Here is a 22,461-nt window from a genome sequence, read left to right as displayed (position 1 = left end):
TTGCCCTGAAAAACTGTGTGTCCCAACCCAGGGATGTTTGGTGAAGAGTTTTATAGCAGTGGTTCAAGGAAGAGGTTGCTGATAATGATCAGGGTACATGCAAGCCTTTAATCTGGCCTCAGGTGGTCTCCTGATGAGCTTCTTGAGATTATCAAACCTTCTGGAATGAAAAACGCTAATATCTTTCCTTTGTTGTGCATGTTAATGCTGTAAAAGAATTCAGAGATGTGTATCTCTTGAGGGGAAACCAGACTGACTCCAGGTTTGCACTGTTGTCTCTTGGCCGCTTCTCCCTTGTCTCTGCATCATCTCTCTTCCCTGATTAGCTCCTGTTTGAACCTGCCCTTTGGACCTCAAGGAAGGTCATGGAAACTGGAATCCTATTCCCTACAAATATGAAATGGGAGACATGGAAAGGCTTCTGTGCCCAGGAGCCCCACAAGGTCCTGCTTGGTTTCAGTATCTTCTGAATAAAAGCATAATTGTTCTTGCCAGTGAAGAGTAAGGGTTAAGTCATGACAGTAGACTCAGAATCACTAGACTTTGGAATGCCTTGGCATGCTGTAGGGCATATTGTTTGTCAGAAACAACTTTCCAAACCAACATGGGGATTTGCAGATTTTTAAAACACTTTCACTGCCCCTGGACGCCTACTAAAATATGGCAGCTGAAGGTCCGGCCAAAGCAGACCCTACACTAAAGAAGGTCATTGAATGATAGGTGTTTTGGCTCTGGCCCTCCACTGCCATTGTGCTCTGCTGCATGACCTTCAGAGAGGATTTGACTTTCCTCATTTTGCTCCTTTACCAGGTGATTTGCTCCATCGTATTTTTAGGTAAATTAAAAATGTGCATTTTCATGACTTTTGTGTTTTCAGTTGTTTAGAAGAACCATGTGTTAGATTGTAGACTTTCAATAAGCATCTGCTGACTGGACCTAACATCTAAAATTAAGGTTTTAAAACAAAGACATTTAAGTTAGATTCTTAGACCAGGGTAAGCTGGCCTCTGCATTTTACTGAGACTAAGACAAGTTAAAGTCATTTGCCCAAGATCACATAATTGTTGGTGACAGACTCAGTTCCCATGACCATCAGTATATTTATACTGTGATGTACAGTGGTAATTTTAAGAAATATAAAAACTACTTTGAGTAGAGAACTTTAAAAAAAGTAGGAAATTCTTAAATCAAATTTAACCTAAGCTTTTAGGAGAAAATGTACCTTCTAATTACTGGCAGGGACTTTGCTTGAATGTGAATGGGTATACAAATCCCACTTCAACCATAATTTGCTAAAAATTAATTAACAGTAAAGAAATGTTTAAAATGCCTCTTGATCATTTTCACAATATTAGACTTTCAAAATGTAAAAGAACAGTCTTACAAGGGGTTGATTTACATTTTAGGTATATCCAGAGTCTTCAAGAGCTTCTTGAGTTTAAGGACAAAAGTGCTGAAGATGCTAAAACTATTTATGAGTAAGTACAGTTGTTTTGCCTTATTTGAACATCATATAAAACATCGTCATATACTCTTTGAACATCATATAAAAATGTAAATGTATTGCTATTGGATCATTTTAGGGAAATTGATTAACTTTTGGTTTTTCACTGCTTTAGAACATATGATGGTATGTTTCTTGTCACAGTCCATACAGGCCAGCCAGGTAACATAAATTCAGAAATTGGACTGGGCATAAGAAGAACTTCATGTTTCTCTTCACTCTAGTGTAAAGAAAGATGCAGTTCAAATCTGGTGATCTGATGTTGATGTGGTCTCAGGGCCACTTGGATGGTAGGAGACTGGTAAAGACTTGGTAATGAGCACTTGCTTCTAAAGGACAGCCTTTCAGCTCTACTGACCATTGCCGAGCAGAAACACTGCCCAGATCATATGATATGTGTGTGTGTGTTGGGGGGCGGGTATAAGAAAAGCTGCAAGTCTAGTTATTTTTGTTTTTTAAGTTAGATTTCCTAATTTTGAAAGATTGGAAACTAAACCTTCAACAAACACTGAAGGCCTGCAAGACAGAAACTTGTCTCTAGTTTATGAACTGTGGTCTGCGAGACAATGTAAGTAATGTGACCTATTAATAATCAACATACCAGGACTAATAAACCTCGTAATCCCCTAAGGCAAGTTACCTGCTTATTCCAGTGAATGTTACTCAGAACTTAAAGACTGTTTCTGTTGTTGTCCTCCAAGTCCATTACACATTTTTTTTTTACTGTCTTTAAAGGTGGTAGCAACATTTCACTTTTTAAACATGATTTTGGTTTGAAAATAACACCAAGAATTTGCGTAGGTATGCAGCAAAATTTACACAGATGATGTCACTTACTCTTTAAAATGACTCTACTGAAATAATACTATCTGTGCAAAAAGAGATGCTATCTGTGGACAAAAAGTCTTAAAATAGCATTAGGCTCACATGGACAGCAAATGGATTTAGACCCATCCAGTCTAACTTAAAAGTAAACCTTATGCTGAAAAACCTTCGGAAAATAGTCATTCAGACCTGAATTTTAAAAAAATACCGTGAGCAGCCAGGCAAAATAATACTACTTTGGTTTTGACAAAAAAAGAGAGATGTGAAATAAATGATTAAGAAGTAACTAGAAATGATGAATTGTTTTCAAGGAGTTTGTTGTTTGTATTTTGGATTAACAGTTTGGTTTTGAAACTAATCATAAACTAGGAATTCCAAAAATATTTTGAGCAATGAGAGCATCATTGGAATAGGTTAATAGTAGTCAAGATGATGTCTCTGAAGACTTTGAATGAGGAAGCAGTCATTTGGAAGTGTGAGTTCTGATGGCTGTATTACAAGGTAGATTTTGTTACTTCACAACTAAGACTTCTTTCCTCTTTTATTTACTTCTTTAAATTAGCCATGCAGTTCAGTGCACTTTAGTCACTGGGTTGTGTCCGACTCTTTGTGACTCCATGGACTGCAGCACACCAGGCTTCTCTGTTTATCACCAACTCCCAGAGCTTGCTCAAACTCATGTCCATTGAGTCAGTGATGCCATCCAACCATCTTATCCTCTGTCATCCCCTTCTCTTCCTGTCTTCAGTCTTTCCCAGCATCAGGGTCTTTTCCAGTGAGTTATTTCTTTGCATCAGGTGGCCAAAGTATTGGAGCTTCAGCTTTAGCATCAGTCCTTCCAAAGAATAGTCAGGACTGATTTCCTTTAGGATGGACTGGCCAGATATCCTTGCAGTCCAAGGGACTCTCTCAAGAGTCTTCTCCAACACCACAGTTCAAAAGCATCAGTTCTTCAGCGCTCAGCTTTCTTTATGGTCCAGGTCTCACATCCATACATGACTACTGGAAAAACCATAGTTTTGACTAGACGGATGTCTGTTGGCAAAGCCATGCAGTAGTGTCTTCAAATGACAGAAATAGAAAAGCTGGATGGCTTGAAGATTTTTCTATGAACACACATTCACCTTTTTTTCTCCCATTTTTTTAAACTCATAGAATGGAATTAGAATTCCTTTCTACTTTTCTTAGTGGCCCTTTCTCTCTTGAACCTGGGAAATGGTTCCAAAACACACAGCCTTTATTGGCTCATTCATCTTCATTCCTTACAGAGCATGTGTTCTCTAGAAGCAAGTGCTCTGTCTTCTCTTATGCTGGCTGTGCCTGGATCCCATCCTCATAGCAGGTGTTGAAATAATCTTAGTTGATGATAGTTAAAGAAAACCCTTCACATTTGTAGGATTGTGTTTTGTGGCAGCCTTACTTTTAGGAGTTCCAAGAAAATAATTACATTTTACAAGTTTTTTTTTTGTTTTGGAGTTTCTTAACATCCCCATGGAAAAGAAATGCAAAAAAGCAAAATGACTGTCTGAGGAGGCCTTACAAATAGCTGTGAAAAGAAGAGAAGCGAAAAGCAAAGGAGAAAAAGAAAGATATAAGCATCGGAATGCACAGTTCCAAAAAATAGCAAGGAGAGATAAGAAAGCCTTCCTCAGAGATCAATGCAAAGAAATAGAGGAAAACAACAGAATGGGAAAGACTAGAGATCTTTTCAAGAAAATTAGAGATACTGAGGGAACATTTCATGCAAAGATGGGCTCGATAAAAGACAGAAATGGTATGGACCTAACAGAAGCAGAAGATATTAAGAAGAGGTGGCAAGAATACACAGAAGAACTGTACAAGAAAGATCTTCATGACCCAGATAATCACGATGGTGTGATCACTGACCTAGAGCCAGACATCCTGGAATGTGAAGTCAAGTGGGCCTTAGAAAGCATCACTACGAACAAAGCTAGTGGAGGTGATGGAATTCCAGTTGAGCTATTCCAAATCCTGAAAGATGATGCTATGAAAGTGCATACTCAATATGCCAGCAAATTTGGAAAACTCAGCAGTGACCACAGGACTGGGAAAGGTCAGTTTTCATTTCAATCCCAAAGAAAGGCAATGCCAAAGAATGCTCAAACTACCACACAATTGCACTCATCTCACATGCTAGTAAAGTAATGCTCAAAATTCTCCAGGCCAGGCTTCAGCAATATGTGAACCGTGAACTTCCAGATGTTCAAGCTGGTTTTAGAAAAGGCAGAGGAACCAGAGATCAAATTGCCAATATCTGCTGGATCATAGAAAAAGCAAGAGAGTTCCAGAAAAACATCTATTTCTGCTTTATTGACTATGCCAAAGCCTTTGACTGTGTGGATCACAATAAACTATGGAAAATTCTGAAAGAAATGGGAATACCAGACCACCTGACCTGCCTCTTGAGAAACCTATATGCAGGTCAGGAAGCAACAGTTAGAACTGGACATGGAACAACAGACTGGTTCCAAATAGGAAAAGGAGTTTGTCAAGGCTGTATATTGTCACCCTGCTTATTTAACTTCTATGCAGAGTACATCATGAGAAACGCTGGACTGGAGGAAGCACAAGCTGGAATCAAGATTGCCTGGAGAAATATCAATAACCTCAGATATGCAGATGACACCACCCTTATGGCAGAAAATGAAGAGGAACTCAAAAGCCTCTTGATGAAAGTGAAAGAGGAGAGTGGAAAAAGTTGGCTTAAAGCTCAACATTCAGAAAACGAAGATCATGGCATCTGGTCCCATCACTTCATGGGAAATAAATGGGGAAACAGTGGAAACAGTGTCAGACTTTATTTTTTTGGGCTCCAAAATCACTGTAGATGGTGACTGCAGCCATGAAATGAAAAGACGCTTACTCCTTGGAAGGAAAGTTACAACCAACCTAGATAGCATATTCAAAAGCAGAGATATTACTTTGCCAACAAACGTCTGTCTGGTCAAGGCTATGGTTTTTCCTGTGGTCATGTATGGATGTGAGAGTTGGACTGTGAAGAAAGCTGAGTGCCGAAGAATTGATGCTTTTGAACTGTGGTGTTGGAGAAGACTCGTGAGAGTCCCTTGGACTGCAAGGAGATTCAACCAGTCCATCCTCAAGGAGATCAGTCCCGGGTGTTCATTGGAAGGACTGATGCTGAAGCTGAAACTCCAGTACTTTGGCCACCTCATGCGAAGAGTTGATTCATTGGAAAAGACCCTGATGCTGGGAGGGACTGGGGGCAGGAGAAGGGGACGACAGAGGATGAGATGGCTGGATGGCATCACCGACTCGATAGACATGAATATTCGTGAGCTCTGGGAGGTGGTGATGGACAGGGAGGCCTGGCGTGCTGTAATTCACGGGGTCACAAAGAGTCGGACACGACTGAGCAACTGAACTGAACTAACATCTCTATAGAGATGGTATATTTTATTATCTGAAATATACTTAAATAAGTGTAAGAAAACATGCCTTGATGCTTCTTTTACTGAATTAGGCATTTCTTGTCTAGTATAATTGGCTAAATTTAGATTTTAGTATGACATTCACTTGCCAAAATATTTGGCTGTTTTGACAGACAGGTTTGTTTAGCTTTACAGACACTGTGATACGGATCAGGAACCGACACAATGACGTGATACCCACAATGGCTGAAGGTGTGGTTGAATACAAGGAGAGCTTCGGGGTGGATCCTGTCACCAGCCAGAATGTTCAGTATTTTTTGGATCGTTTCTACATGAGTCGAATTTCAATTAGAATGTTACTTAATCAGCACTGTAAGTGTCTGGAAGTCAAGAGAAGAAGCTAAATAATCTGTGTTGGTACATTTTACATTTATTTAGAAAACTTCCTTTTAGGGAGAATATTTACTTTTACTTTTTTTTTGTATTAAGGAAAGCAAATAGACTGCCATTGAAAGGAGGTTTTTAAATTTATGTTTAACGTTATGTAGAATGTTTATGTTTTAAGGAAAATACTTGTTCTACTGTTTGATACCAATTAGAGAAACAGTATTCAAATCCAGACAGCGGCATTATGTATTTTAGCATATTTTATTTGTTTTTTAATTTTTTATAGCTTTATTATTTGGTGGAAAAGGCAAAGGAAGCCTATCTCATCGGAAACACGTCGGAAGTATAAATCCCAACTGCAGTGTGGTTGAAGTTATTAAAGGTAAATGCGTTTCTCCTTTCAGGAAGAATGCCAATTCAGAACTGTTGAGTGCTATTAAAACAGTTATTTGAATCATGAGATAAAATGATATAACCCATGCATAGGTTTGAAAATGCCTTTATAATGCTAATTGTGCACTATGTATAGGATGAATGTTTTGTTGATGCCGTGCTTTATTAGGCAAAAGGTGAAGATATTATAAGAGTATCTATTTGACTTCAAAATATTTCCTTATTCCCTCCTTTCTAATAATTCATAATAGTTTGGCTTGTATCTTGCCACAGCTTTTTCTGTTTGAACCATATATGCTTGTGCACGCACATAATTGTTGGTCTTACATTGCTGTTTTTGGAACATGGGGTAGTTTGTGTATGTTTTTCTATAAATTTACAAACATCGTGCCATGTATAGTACACGTGGGTATACACCAGGTCTTTGAATGACTGTTAGGGATGTATCAGACTGTATTAATCCGTACTCCTATTGATGCATATTTCTGTTGTTTCTATCACCAACAATATTGCAGTAGACATCCTTATATATGTGCTGACTTTTGCTAGTATTTTAGAAGGCAGGGTTTCTAGAATTAAAAATATTTTAAATGTATTTAAAATTTTATAACTCCAAAAATGTATCAAACAATGAATGAAAGTGAGTATTCCCTAAACCCTTACCAACTCTAAATTTTATTTACATGTATTGTAAATATTTTCTTCAATCTGCTGGTTTTCTTTTTACTTTGTTTATGGTTTCTTTTTCCATACAGATATTTGAAAATTTTTTGGTAATCATATCTGTCACTTTTTGCTTTATACGGCCTTAGGCTTTGTCATGTCATACTTTAAAAAGACCGTCCCCAAACTAAGATTATTAAAGTATATTTTTTTCTGTAGAAAGCTTTAAAATTTCATTTGTCTATATATTATTGCCATCTTCATGAAGCAGAAGTAAATTTATTTAATGACTTTTTTGTTTTGATTCACACTAGATGGCTATGAAAATGCTAGGCGTCTGTGTGATTTGTATTATATTAACTCTCCCGAACTAGAACTTGAAGAACTAAATGGTAAGCCTGATGCCTTTTCCTAAATGATTAGTGTTATGATTACCTGAGAAGGAATGATAAGTTAGATTTGTTTTAATATAAAACAACTTGTTTATTGGATATGAAAGCTGAGGGAGAGAAATCATGTTAAAAATATTTGTATTTATGTGTTTGTACGTATATATGTATATTTTTTAATTTAGTTGGATTTTTTCTGAAAGACATTTTGCCTTTTTCTTTCCCATTTTCATTATTTTAATTGATAATATTGATTCTTTGCATATTTTTTATTTCCTGGTTAGTCACAGAAAAAAGTGATCCTCCTCTGGTGGCTCAGATGGTAAAGAATCTGCCTGCAATGCAGGAGACCTGGGTTTGATCCCTGGGTCAGGAAGACCCCTTGGAGAAGGGAATGGCTTACCCACTCCAGTAGTCTTGCCTGGAGAATTCCATGGACAGAGGAGCCTGAGCCTGGTGGGCTACAGTCCATGGGGTCGCAAAGAGTCAGACACGACTGAGCGACTAATGCTTTCAAGAAAATTACATCTGACTTTTATATGTACTTCACGGGGTCGCGAAGAGTCGGACACGACTGAGCGACTGAACTGAACTGAACTGAATGTAAGGTTTACCCTTTAAGATTTCTACTTCCTGAGTTTCAAACCAATTTTTTATTGTCGAGGAAGTAAAGACTGGAGATGTGAAAGAAGAAAGAAAGATGTCCATCTGTTGGAGACTCTGATTATTTCTGATGGTCTTCTTTTGGACACAAAAGGTTTAGATGCCTCGGAAGGAGATTGATGAGTCTCTCTCTGTCTTCCCTGGAGGTAGGGTAGTTTGACAGAGGGAGACATTACCTCAGTTAGAATGACTCTGTAAGAAGCATAAAATTAAATAGGCTTCTGCTGAGTTGTATTCTGGACCTTAGAGTGGGAGGGCAGTGGAAGAAGTTGCCCCATTGAAAATAGAGTTGCCTGGTTTTTCTAAAGCCATAATAGTACATTCAGTGAATAAGAACCACAAGGCACAAGTGACAGTTTGGGAACCTGAACTGCTGTGGGCAGTTTCCAGATGTACCATCTGTGTTTCCCAGAGCCAGTTTATTCATTGGAGAGTCCAGCTTATTGGCTGAATGAGAATTCTGAGGTATGGCGACTCTTACTCCTTTACTGAAAGTTCTGGTTTGCTTATTATCTGTTCTCTACCCCCAGCTAGGCTCCTCTTACATGTTTGAATGTAGAATTAGTGGCCCTTGATAAGTCAATGCTAGCTCAAAGTTTTTATTTGAATCTATATGCACAGAAATGCCCAAAATAAAACAAAGCATCCCACCTGGGTGAAACAATTAAAAAATGGCTTTTTAAAGAAAGAATGTATTTATGTGAGTTGGACCATGGAATTTAAAGACTTTAACACTTCTTTTTGGAAGGAAAAAATTCTGACCGTAAGACTGAGTGTCTTAAACAGACTCAACCATCATAGACAAGAATGGGAAGATGGGTTGGTAGATGGTTATGCAGGATTGCAAGAGTGACTGCAGGACTCATGTTGTCACAGGCAGGTATAAATTGTGTGAGCCTGGCATTCAAACACAGATACAGTAAAAAACTGGTGTAGCCCTTCTCCCCCCAGTAGTACTATCCTCCATAGTAAATGTTTTCTTTTCAGCACTACACAATATATTCTTTAAAATGCTTTAAGCACATCTCTCTGTACTTTCATATTTTTCTCTTCTGCTCTGTAGCAAAATCACCAGGACAGCCAATACAAGTGGTTTATGTACCATCCCACCTCTATCACATGGTGTTTGAACTTTTCAAGGTTTGTAACATAGTATTACATCACCTTTATCAGTCCTTTCCTAAGGTTAGGAATCTGCTTTGAAAGTTTAAATACTCTACCAGGTTTTCCTCAGTTTCATTAAAAGATGCCCTTTGGTGTTTCATGGCACATCAGTGCAGATAAGCTGTTGGTCAACACTGATGCCCTCAGTGTAGTGGTAAGCTCAGACCTGGGGCTCAGAAAGACCTGGATTTGAATTCCAGTTCTGCCACCTAAGATGTGTGTGACCTTGTGCAAGTCTCTCAACCCCAAGCCTCAGTTTCCTCCTCTGTCAAACAAGGATATTATTATTATCCAGGTTGTTACGAAGATTGAGAATAATATCCTAAATGTCTTATACAATGGCAGCACGTTATACGTGTTTGATACAATTTTATTTGTAGTTTTATAAAGCAAAATGTTTAGAAGAATGATTCTCCACCCCTAAAGGACCACAGTCCCACTGTCATACACATTGTTGTATGCATTTTTTTGGAGAAAGTCACTTACATTGACTTATGTGACTTCTGCTGTTATATTTGCTCTTTACAACAAAATTTGAAAACTAAATACAATTGTGCTCGTAATGTTGAGAGTACATTTTTTTCTCAGCACCATACCAAAGACAGTTGCTGGTAGACAGGAAAGTGTGTGATGAGGAGTATGGGTCCATGGGGCTGAAAATATTACCCCACATCAAGCCTGTAGTCTCTCTCAGTGTGGTTACCATGTCTTCAGCCAGGAGCAGGTGGAAGAGAGACGAGGTGGCTTTCAGCCTGATCATGAAAAAAGAAAAATACACTGAAACATAGAAAAACTGGCTGACTGTCTTAGAATAACAAAGATTGAAAAATGTTCTTGGTTCTAAGACAGCAAGAATGTATCTAATATTTTACAAAAATCTTTCTACCAAAGTGGTTAAATGAATAAATGATTTGCACTTAAAGGATTAAAAGTAATTTTTTCCTTGAAATTTCAGTCACCTAAAGATCTCATTCCCTATGATGCTTAATAAAAGAAACATTACCATATTATGTAACAGACTTTATATCATATCAGTAATAATGGCTTCCATCTGAAACCTGATCTTAAACGGCCTTCGGTAGAGATGACAGAATCTCTTCCTCGGGAGACTCTGTCCTGATTGGTGTTCCAGGGCTACACACTCCAAGTGCAGTCCAGCCTTTTGCCTTTTAAACTGTATCTAGTCTTGGCAGTTCCTGCTTCAACGCTACATGTCGTGTTATTGCTTAGTGCTTATGCTCTGTTGACATCGTGTACCCTGTGTCCTTTAGAAATTGGTCAAAACTGTTTTACTGTGTAAATAAATATTCTGGTTTCCAATTAGTAGAAATTAGATTTATTTCTACATCATAATAAGACTTGCTATTAGTACTAAATGAAAAAATCGCTTTTTCTTAATTTATGCAATTATGACAGCAGTTTATGACAATTAAAATGGTTCTTTAAAATAGAGATGAGACTGTTTTCAAAAATAAGATTTGCCCATTGTCTCCCAAATTATAAAAATATTTGGGTAGAATTTTCTGCTTTCATACAAAGCTAGTTAAAAATGTTGAGATTCTGATTTTAGAAAATATTCAGAATTTAGTTGGGATTTTTACCTACCAAGTCCTCCAAAACTGACTTATTTTTTAGAAGTAGTTCTTTAAATTTACTTATGAATTACAATTCTTAGGCATGTTTTCATTAAAATTTTTAAAAATATCAAGGAGTGCATATATACTTGAAAATTGTACTTAATTTCTCTCCTTCTTTAAAGTTGTATCTTTAACATAACCCTTATGTATTTCAGAATGCAATGAGAGCAACGATGGAGCATCATGCTGACAAAGGTGTTTATCCGCCTATTCAGGTCCATGTCACACTGGGTAAAGAGGATTTGACTGTGAAGGTAAGTGCTGTTTTTTTAAATTTTTAAAAACTAATGTACAGACATGTACATGTTTTCCAGAAGACATAATTTATTCTTAGAAAGAAAGAAATCCTGTTCCTTCTAGATAATAAGCACATCGTTTCATTTATCTGGCAGCTTATGAAATTTTCCCGTGAGTCTGTTTCTGTTCTGACCCTTCATCCAGATGATTCAGGTTAAAGTAAACCCTGGAGACAGACAGTTTTGTAGAATCATGTCTGTCTAGTTTGATATCTACTTTGATAAGTAAAATCTAAAATATTTGGGTGTTTACAGTATTATGTAGATAGTACATAATTTCTCCTTTTTAAACAATGTTTTAAAATCTGCTTTTAAGTGTTTCATTTGATTTTCCTAACAGCTCTTCAGTAAGGGGCAAAGGTAATTTTATTCTCAATTTTACAGAAACTAGACACAGTGATTAGCTCATTATTAAATAGCCAATAAATGACACAGGACAGGATGTCAGTCCTTTGACCCCTGTTAAGTTTCTGAGTCGTCCAACTCTTTGTGATGCCATGGACTCCTGCACGCCAGGCTCCTTTATCCTCCATAATCTCCCTGAGTTTGTTCAAATTCATGTTCATTGACTCTAGTCCCAAGCCTTTTCTACTATATTTTTCTTAGATAGCTCAGTTTCTTAGAGTATGATGATGTTTCTCTTTTTTAAATAATCATTTAAAATTTTGTATTGAATTAATAAATGCAGAGAGATGAAAATGAAATATGTCAGTTCCTTGCCACTTGTAGGTCACTACTCAGAGACAGTCTTTTTGTTATTTCTTTTCATATTGCTGTAGTTGAAAGACATTGTCTAATATTGCTGTTTATGAAATTAAAATTTTTTTAACAGCAAATATTAGCTTTTGGTTATGGTAGCTTAGGAGTTAGCTCTCTTAGAGCATCTCCCCTCTCAGTTGCCTAGCCTCAGTTGCCATTTTCCCAGTATTTAAGTCCATACGTGGAATTCCAGACTAGAAATAATCATCTTTCAGAGACTTTGAAGATATCTAGTGTTTTTTTTTAAATACACAATTCAGTGGTTTTTAGTGTGTTCACAAGGTTGTGTAACCATACCACTGTTTAATTTCAGAACATTTTTCTCAATCCCAAGAAAAAAACCAGTGCTCTTTAACAGTCACTCCTCATTACTCCCTCTCCCCACCCTTTGGCAACCACTAATCCACTTTCTGTGTATGGACTTCCCTATTTTGGACACTTCATAAAAATTCAGTCATACAATATGTAGTCTTTTGTGACTGACTTCTTTCACTCAATATAATGTTATAGCATGTAGCCATTCATTTTTTTTGTTGTTGTTATTATAAATAATGCTGCCATTTGTGTATAAGTGAACATTGGTTTTCGGGTCTCTTATGTATATACCTAAAAGCTGAATTGTCTATAGGTAACTCTGTTTAACTTCTGAGGAATACCAAACTCATTTTAAAAGTGACTGTACCATTTTACATTTCCATCAGTAATGAGTGAAGGTAGCAATATTTCCACATCCTTACCAACATTTGTTATTGTCAGTCTTTTTGATTATAGCCATTCTATTAGATGATAGCCATTCTAATTCTAATATTTCATGGTATTTTTTTTAAGTGTCAATTAAGATCCTTTGCTCAGTTTTTAAGTAGGTTGTCTTTTTATTGTTGAATTGTAAGAGTTTTCTCCATTTGTTTATTTTCTATTCTTGATACTAGTCCCTGATGAGATATATGATTTGCCAGTGTTCTCCCATTCTGTGGCTTACCTTTTCACTTTCTTGAGTGTTCTTTGAAACACAAAGATTTTAATTTTGAAGAATTTTAATTATTCTGTTTTTTTTCATTTATTGCTTGTGCTTTTAGTGTCACATGCAGGAAGCCATTGCCTAATTCAAAAGTCACAATAATATATGCCTTTGTTTCTAAGAGTTTTAAAGTTTCAGTTCTTACATTTAGGTCTTTGATCCATTTTGAGTTAATTTTTGTAAATGATTTGAAGTAGGGAATCCAGTTTCATTCTTTTGCCTGTGGATAATCTGGTTGTCCCAGTACCATTTGTAAAAAGACTATTTTTTCGCATTCGAATTTTCTTGTCATCATTGTCAAAATTTAATTGCTTATAAATGTATAGGTTTATTTCTGGATTCTCAATTCTATTCCATTGGTCTGCATATCTCTCCTTAGGAACATTTTGATTATTATTTCTTGGTTGTAAATTTTGAAATTGGCAAATGTGCTTCCTCAAACTTTGTTGTTCTCTTTCAACGTTTTTTGGCTATTGTGGGTTCCACGCATTTTCATAAGAATTTTAGGTATCAGTGTGTTAGTTTCTGCAAAGAAACATCAGCTTGAGTTTTTATGGGGATCAAGTTCATTGTTTAAATCAAGTAAGTCTTCCAGTTTGTGAACAACAGGATTTCTTTACACTTATTTAAATCTTTTTTCCAGCAATGTTTTCTGACTTTCAGTGCACAAGTCTTACACTTCATCTATTAAGTTTGTACTTAGATATTTCATTCTTTTCGGGGCTTTTTAAGTGGAATTGTTTTCTTAATTTAATTTTTGAATTATATATTGCCAGTATATAAGAATATAAGTGATTTTTGTGTGTTGATCTTGTATCTTGCAACCTTGCCAAAGTCATTTATAAGTTCTTATAATATTTTTTGTGACCGCCTTAGGATTTTCTCTACACAAGATCATGTCATCTACAAATGGAGATAATTTTACTTCTTCCTTTCCAATCTGATTTTTTTTTCTTTGCCTAATTGGTGTGTCTAGAACCTCTAGTACAGTGCTGAATAGAACTGGTATCTTTTTCTTTTGCTGATCTTAGGAGAACTTTTAGTCTTTTTTTTCTTCTTCCATGTTTATTTTTGTTGTTCAGTCACTAAATCATGTCCAACTCTTCGATATAATGAGCTATTTTTTTATTATGCTATTAAGAACAAACATTTATTTACTTATTCAACTGAATTCATTAAGTATTTGATCTGGGCTTAATAACCCTCTCAATTCCCTGGCTTTTGGCACATTTTAGACACCACCCTTATAGCAGAAAACAAAGAATAACTAAAGAACCTCTTAGTGAATGTGAAAGAGGAGAGTGATAAAGTTGGCTTAAAATTCAATGTTCAGAAAACTAAGATCATGGGCATCTGGTCCCATCACTTGAACACAAATGGGAAAACAATGGAAACAGTGAGATACTTTATTTTGGGGGGCTCCAAAATCACTGCAGATGGTGACTGCAACCATGAAATCAAGACACTTGCTCCTTGAAAGAAAAGCTATGACCAACCTAGACAGCATATTGAAAAGCAGAGACATTACTTTGCCAACAAAAGTCTGTCTAGTCAAAGCTATGGTTTTTCCAGTAGTCATGTATAGATGTGAGAATTGGGACCATAAAGAAAGCTGAGTGCTAAAGAATTGATGCTTTTGAACGGTTGGAGAAGACTGTTGAGAGTCCCTTGGACAGCAAGGAGATCCAACCAGTCCATCCTAAAGGAAATCAGTCCTGAATATTCATTGGAAGGACTGATGCTGAAGCGGAAACTCCAATACTTTGGCCATCTGATGCGAAGAACTGACTCATTGGAAAAGACCCTGATGCTAGAAAAGATTGAAGGCAGGAGGAGAGGAGAATGATAGAGGATGAGATGGCTGGATGGCATCACCAACTTGATGGACATGAGTTTGAGTAAACTCCGGGAGTTGGTGATGGACAGGAAAGCCTGGTGTGCTGCAGTCCATGGGGTCACAAAGAGCAGCACGTGACTGAGTGACTGAACTGAACTGATGCACACAGCTGGGGCTTCCCAGGTGGCACTAGTACAGAGAACTTGCCTGCCAGTGCAGGAGACTGAGAGACTCACATCTGATCCCTGGGCAGGGAGGACCCCCTGGAGGAGGAAATGGCAATCCGCTCCTGTATTCTTGCCTGCAAAATTCCATGGACAGAGGAGCCTGGATGGCTGTAGTCCATGAGGTCGCAAAGAGTTGGACGCGACTGAAGGACTGAACATACAGCACATACATACAAGTTAGGTTTCCTTTAAAGTGAAAGCTTTCAGTCTTCATCACTAAGCGTGGTATCAGCTGTGGGTTTTTTGTAAATACTGTTCATGAGGTTGAGAAAGCTTACTTTCATTCCTAGTTTGTTAAGTATATATCATGAGACTGGCTTCCCTGACTCAGTGGTTAAAGAATCCGCCTGCCAGTGCAGGAGACATGAGTTTGATCCCTGGGCTGGGAAGATCTCCTGGACGAGGAAATGGCAACCCACTCCAGTATTCTCGCTGGGAAATACCATGGACGGAGGAGCCTGGTGGGCTACAATTCATGGGGTCACAAAAGAGTCAGGCAGGACTTAGTGACTAAACAACAACTACAACAGTATCATGAGAGGATGTTGGATTTTATCAGATGCCTTCTCTGGGTAGATTGGGATGATTATGTGGTGTTTGTTCTGAAGTCTACCAGTTGGTGTATTAGAATGATTGATTTTTGTGTGTTGAACCAACCATGCATTTTGGGGATAGGCCTCACTTTCTACATTTTTTTGAGGATTTTCGCATTGATATTCATAAGAGATATTTATCAGTATGTAGTTTCTTGTGATATCTTTGTCTGCTTTTGATATCAGGTAATACTGGCCTTCTTGAATAAGTTGAGAAGTTCTCCTTCCTTGTCTGTATTTTAGAAGGTTTTGAAGGATTTGTATTCATTCTTTAAATGTTTGGTAGAATCCACCAGTGAAGCCATTTGGGCCTGTTCTTTTCTTTGTGAGAAGAGTTTTGATTACCAATTCAATCTCTTCATTTGTTATACATCTATTTGGATTTTCTATTTCTTTCTGAGTTACTTTCTGTAGTTTGTCTAAGGATTTGTCAATTTCACCTAGGTTTTCTTATTTATTGGTACACAGTTGTTCATGGTTTCCCATCATAATCCCTTTTATTTTCTGTAATTTTGGTGGTAGTTGTTGTTGTTGAATTGCCAAATCATGTCCGACTCTTCATGACCCCATGGACTGCAGCACACCAGGCTTCCGTGTCCCTCATCATCCCTGGAGGACACCCAAGTTCATGTCCATTCAGTCAATGATGCCATCCAACCATCTCATCCTCTTATTACCCTCTTCTCCTCCTGCCTTCAATCTTTTCCAGCATCAGGGTCTTTTCCAAGTCAGCTGTTCACATCAGGTGGCCAAAGAATTGGAGCTTCAACTTCAGCATCAGTCCTTCCAATGAATATTCAGGATTGATTTCCTTTAAGATTGACTGGTTTGATCTCCATGCTTTCCAAGGGACTCTTAATAAGAGTCTTCTCTAGCACCACAATTCAAAAGCATCAATTCGTCAGTGCTCTACCTTCTTTATTGTCCAGCTTTCAAATCCATACATGACTACTGGAAAGACCATAGCCTTGACTCTGTGGACCTTTGTCAGCAAAGAGATATCTTTGCTTTTTAACACAGTCTAGGTTTCTCATAGCTTTCCTGTTTGGAAGGAATCATCTTTTAATTTCATGGCTACAGTCACCATCCACAGTGAATTTAGAGCCCAGTAAGAGGAAATCAGTCACTGCTTCCACCATTTCCCCTTCTGTTTGCCATCAAGTGATGGGACCAGATGCCATGATCTTCAATTCGGTTCAATTCAGTCGCTCAGTCATGTCCGACTCTTTGCAACCCCGTGGACTGTAGCACGCCATGCCTCTCTATCACCAACTCCCAGAGTTTACACAAACTCATGCCCATTGAGTCGGTGATGCCACCCAACCATCTCATCCTCTGTCATCCCCTTCTCCTCCCGCCTTCAATCTTTCCCAGCATTAGGATCTTTTCAAATGAGTCAGCTCTTCGCATCAGGTGGCCAAAGTATTGGAGTTTCAGCTTCAACACCAGTCCTTCCAGTGAATATTCAGGACTGATTTCCTTTAGGGTGGACTGATTGGATCTCCTTGGAGTCCAAGGGACTCTCAAGAGTCTTCTCTAATACCATAGTCACATGCATGGGGAGGCCATGATCTTAGATTTTTTTAATATTGAGTTTTAAGCTGGCTTTTTCACAATCCTCCTTTACCCTCATCTAGAGACTTTAGTTCTTCTTTGCTTTCTGCTGTTAGAGTGGTATCATCTGTATATCTGAGGTTGTTGATATTTCTCTTGGCAATCTTGATTCCAGCTTGTAACTCATCCAGCCCAGGGTTTTGCATAATATGCTCTGTGTATAAGTTAAGCAAACAGAGTGACAGTAAACAGCTTTGTGATGCTCCTTTCTCAATCCTGAACCAGTCAGTTGTCCCATGTCCAGTTTTAACTTATGCTTTTTGACCTGTATACAGGTTTCTCAAGAGACAGGTAAGGTTGTCTGGTGTTCTCATCTCTTTAAGAGTTTTCCACAGTTTGTTATGATCCACACAGTCAATGAAACATAGGTAGATGTTTTTCTGCAATTCCCTTGCTTTTTCTGTGATCCAGCGAATGTTTGATCTCTGGTTCCTCTGCCTTTTCTAAACCCAGCTTGAACATCTGGAAGTACTCGTTTCATGTAATGCTGAAGCCTAGCTTGGTGGATTTTGAGCATAACCTTACTACTATCGGGGGGCTTCTTTGGTGGCTCAGATGGTAAAGAATCTGCCTGCAATGCAGGAGACCCAGGTTTGCTCCCTAGGTCAAGAAGATCCCCTGGAGAAGGGCATGGCAACCCACTCCAATATTCTTGCCTGGAGAATTCCATGGACAGAGGAGCCTGTCCATGGAATCAAGAAAATCAGAGATACCAAAGGAACATTTCATGCAAAGATGAGCTCGATAAAGGACAGAAATGTTATGGACCTAATAGAAGCAGAAGATATTAAGAAGAGATGGCAAGAATACACAGAAGAACTGTACAAAAATGATCTTCACGACCCAGAGAATCATGATGGTGTGATCACTGACCTAGAGCCAGACATCCTGGAATGTGAAGTCAAGTGGGCCTTAGAAAGCATCACTACGAACAAAGCTAGTGGAGGTGATGGAATTCCAGTTGAGCTATTCCAAATCCTGAAAGATGATGCTGTGAAAGTGCTGCACTCAATATGCCAGCAAATTTGGAAAACTCAGCAGTGGCCACAGGACTGGAAAAGGTCAGCTTTCATTCCAATCCCAAAGAAAGGCAATGCCAAAGAATGCTCAAACTACCGCACAATTGCACTCATCTCACATGCTAGTAAAGTAATGCTCAAAATTCTCCAAGCCAGGCTTCAGCAATATGTGAACCATGAACTTCCTGATGTTCAAGCTGGTTTTGGAAAAGGCAGAGGAACCAGAGATCAAATTGCCAACATCCGCTGGATCATAGAAAAAGCAAGAGAGTTCCAGAAAAACATCTATTTCTGCTTTATTGACTATGCCAAAGCCTTTGACTGTGTGGATCACAATAAACTATGGAAAATTCTGAAAGAGATGGAAATACCAGACCACCTGACCTGCCTCTTGAGAAACCTATATGCAGGTCAGGAAGCAACAGTTAGAACTGGACATGGAACAACAGACTGGTTCCAAATAGGAAAAGGAGTTTGTCAAGGCTGTATATTGTCACCCTGCTTATTTAACTTATATGCAGAGTACATCATGAGAAATGCTGGACTGGAAGAAACACAAGCTGGAATCAAGATTGCCGGGAGAAATATCAATAACCTCAGATATGCAGATGACACCACCCTTATGGCAGAAAGTGAAGAGGAACTCAAAAGCCTCTTGATGAAAGTGAAAGTGGAGAGTGAAAAAGTTGGCTTAAAGCTCAACATTCAGAAAACGAAGATCATGGCATCTGGTCCCATCACTTCATGGGAAATAGATGGGGAAACAGTGGAAAGTGTCAGACTTTATTTTTCTGGGCTCCAAAATCACTACAGATGGTGACTGCGGCCATGAAATTAAAAGATGCTTACTCCTTGGAAGGAAAGTTATGACCAACCTAGATAGCATATTCAAAAGCAGAGACATTACTTTGCCAACAAAGGTTCGTCTAGTCAAGGCTATGGTTTTTCCTGTGGTCATGTATGGATGTGAGAGTTGGACTGTGAAGAAGGCTGAGTGCTGAAGAATTGATGCTTTTGAACTGTGGTGTTGGAGAAGACTCTTGAGAGTCCCTTGGACTGCAAGGAGATCCAACTAGTCCATTCTGAAGGAGATCAGCCCTGGGATTTCTTTGGAAGGACTGATGCTAAAGCTGAAACTCCGGTCCTTTGGCCACCTCATGCGAAGAGTTGATTCATTGGAAAAGACCCTGATGCTGGGAGGGATTGGGGGCAGGAGGAGAAGGGGACGACAGAGGATGAGATGGCTGGATGGCATCACTGACTCGATGGACGTGAGTCTCAGTGAACTCTGGGAGTTGGTGATGGACAGGGAGGCCTGGTGTGCTGCGATTCATGGGGTCGCAAAGAGTCAGACATGACTGAACGACTGATCTGATGTGATCTGATCTGAGGAGCCTGACGGGCTACAATCCATGGGGTCTCAAAGAGTCAGACGTGACTGAGCAACTAACACACACTTACTAGCATGGGAGATGAGTGCAGTTTTCTGGTGTTTGAACATTTTTTTAGTACTTCCCTTCTTGAGGATTGGGATGAGCATTGACCTTTTCCAGCCCTGTGGCCACTGCCGGGTTTTCCAAATTTGCTGACATACTGAGTACAGCAGTTTAATAGCATCATCATTTAGGATTTTAAATAGCTGTGCTGGAATTCCATCACGTCCACTAACTTTATTGGCAGCAGTGTCTCCCTAAGGCCCACTTGACTTCACGTTCCAACATGTCTGACTCTGAGTGAGAGACTGCACTGTCGTGGTTATCCGGATCATTAAGAACTTTTTTGTACAGTTGTTTTGTGTATTCTTTCACGGTTCACTTATTGCTGAAGCCTGGCCTGGAGAATTTGAGCGTTACTTTACTAGCGTGTGCGATGAGTGGAGTTGTGCGGTAGTTTGAGCATTCTTTGGCATTGCCTTTCTTTGGGATTGGAATGAAAACTGACCTTTTCCAGTCCTTTGGCCTCTGCTGAGTTTTCCAAATTTGCTGGCATATTGAGTGCAGCACTTTCACAGCATCATCTTTTAGGATTGGAAATAGCTCAACAGGAATTCCATCACCTCCACTAGCTTTGTTCTTAGTGATGCTTCGTAAGGACCACTTGACTTTGCATTCCAGGATGTCTTGCTCTGGGTTGGTGATCACATCATTGTGATTATCTGGGTTGTGAAGATCTTTTTGTATAGTTCTTCTGTGTATTCTTGCCACCTCTTCTTAATATCTTCTGCTTCTGTTAGGTCCATACCATTTCTGTCCTTTATTGTGCCCATCTTTGCATGAAAAATTCCCTTGGTATCTCTGATTATCTTGAAGAGATCTCTAGTCTTTCCCATTCTATTGTTTTCCTCTATTTCTTTGCACTGATCACTGAGGAAGGCTTTCTTATCTCTCCTTGCTGTTCTTTGGAACTCTGCATTCAAATGTGTATATCTTTCCTTTTCTCCTTTGCCTTTCACTTCTCCTCTTTTCTCAGCTATTTGTAAGGCCTCCTCAGACAACCATTTTGCCTTTTGGCATTGCTTTTCCTTGGGGATGGTCTTGATCCCTGCCTCCTGTATAATGTCTCCAACCTCTGTTCATAGTTCTTCAGGCACTCTATCAGAAATAATCCCTTGAATCTATTTGTCACTTCCACTGTATAATCGTAAGGGATTTGATTTAGGTCATACCTGAATGGTCTAGTGGTTTTCCCTACTTTCTTCAATTTAAGTCTGAATGTGGCAATCAGGAGTTCATGGTCTGTGCCACAGTCAGCTCCCAGTCTTGTTTTTGCTGACTCTATGTAACTTCTCCATCTTTGGCTGCAAAGAATATAATCAGTATGATTTTGGTATTGACCATCTGATGATGTCCATGTGTAGAGTCTTCTCTTGTGTTGTTGGAATAGGGTGTTTGCTATGACAAGTGCGTTCTCTTGGCAAAACTCTATTAGCCTTTGCCCTGCTTCATTCTGTACTGCAAGGCCAATTTTGCCTTTTACTCCAGGTGTTTCTTGACTTCCTACTTTTGCATTCCAGTCCCTTATAATGAAAAGGACATCTTTTTTGGGTGTTAGTTCTAGAAGGTCTTGTAGGTCTTTATAGAACCATTCATCTTCAGCTTCTTCAGTGTTACTGGTTGGGGCATAGACTTGGATTACTGTGATATTGAATGGTATGCCTTGGAAACAAACAGAGATCATTCTGTTATTTTTGCGATTGCGTCCAAGTACTACCTTTCAGACTCTCTTGTTGACTATGATGGCCACTCCATTTCTTGTAAGTGTTTCTTGCCCACAGTAGTAAATGTAATGGTCATCTGAGTTAAATTCACCTATTGCAATCCATTTTAGTTTGCTGATTCCTAAAATGTTGATGTTCACTGTTGCCATTTCCTCTTTGTCCACTTCCAGTTTGCCTTGATTCATGGACCTAACATTCCAGGTTCCTATGCATTATTGCTTTTTACAGCATTGGACTTTACTTCCATCACCAGTCACATCCACAACTGGGTGGTGTTTTTGCTTTGACTCCATCTCTTCATTCTTTCTGGAGTTACTTCTCCAGTGATCTCCAGTAGCATATTGGATACTGAATGATCTGAGGAGTTCATCTTTCACTGTTGTATCTTTTTGCCTTTTCATACTGTTCATGGGGTTCTCAAGGCAAGAATACTGAAGTGGTTTGCCATTCCCTTCTCCATTGGACCATATTTTGTCAGAACTCTCCACCATGACCCGTCCGTCTTGGGTGGCCCTACACGGCATGACTCATAGTTTCATTGAGTTAGACAAGGCTGTGGTCCATGTGATCAGATTGGTTAGTTTCCTGTGATTGTGGTTTTCAGTCTGTCTGCCCTCTGATGGAGAAGGGTAAGAGGCTTATGGAAGCTTCCTGATGGGAGAGATTGACTGAGAGGAAAGTTGGGTCTTGTTCTAATGTGCAGGGCCATGTTCAATCTTGAATCCAATTTTCTGTTGATGGGTGGGGCTGTGTTCCCTCCCTGTTATTTACCTGGGCCAAACTATGGTGAAGGTAGTGAAGATACGACCTTCTTTAAAAGGTCCCATGCATGCACTGCTACATTCA

At 38.8% G+C, this 22,461-nt stretch overlaps 1 protein-coding gene across 3 annotated transcripts in view; it reads left to right on the top strand.

Moving 5' to 3' along the window:
• PDK1 (pyruvate dehydrogenase kinase 1) overlaps positions 1-22,461 on the top strand; it is a 42,680-nt gene that overhangs the window by 4,169 nt on the left and 16,050 nt on the right. For 2 of the 3 annotated variants that reach the window (XM_070803260.1, XM_019970820.2), the window contains exons 3-8: positions 1,407-1,478; positions 5,927-6,111; positions 6,413-6,508; positions 7,497-7,574; positions 9,298-9,374; positions 11,191-11,289. In XM_070803260.1, coding sequence (XP_070659361.1) covers positions 1,407-1,478; positions 5,927-6,111; positions 6,413-6,508; positions 7,497-7,574; positions 9,298-9,374; positions 11,191-11,289 — 607 coding nt within the window. The remainder of the gene's footprint in view (positions 1-1,406; positions 1,479-5,926; positions 6,112-6,412; positions 6,509-7,496; positions 7,575-9,297; positions 9,375-11,190; positions 11,290-22,461) is intronic. The other variant, XM_070803258.1, reaches the window with a different exon arrangement.

Source organism: Bos indicus, chromosome 2 (genome assembly GCF_029378745.1).
Source record: "Bos indicus isolate NIAB-ARS_2022 breed Sahiwal x Tharparkar chromosome 2, NIAB-ARS_B.indTharparkar_mat_pri_1.0, whole genome shotgun sequence".
Classification (NCBI taxonomy): domain Eukaryota; kingdom Metazoa; phylum Chordata; class Mammalia; order Artiodactyla; family Bovidae; genus Bos; species Bos indicus.
Note: the sequence above shows the minus strand (reverse complement) of the source record. Positions and strands in the feature narration are given on the sequence as shown.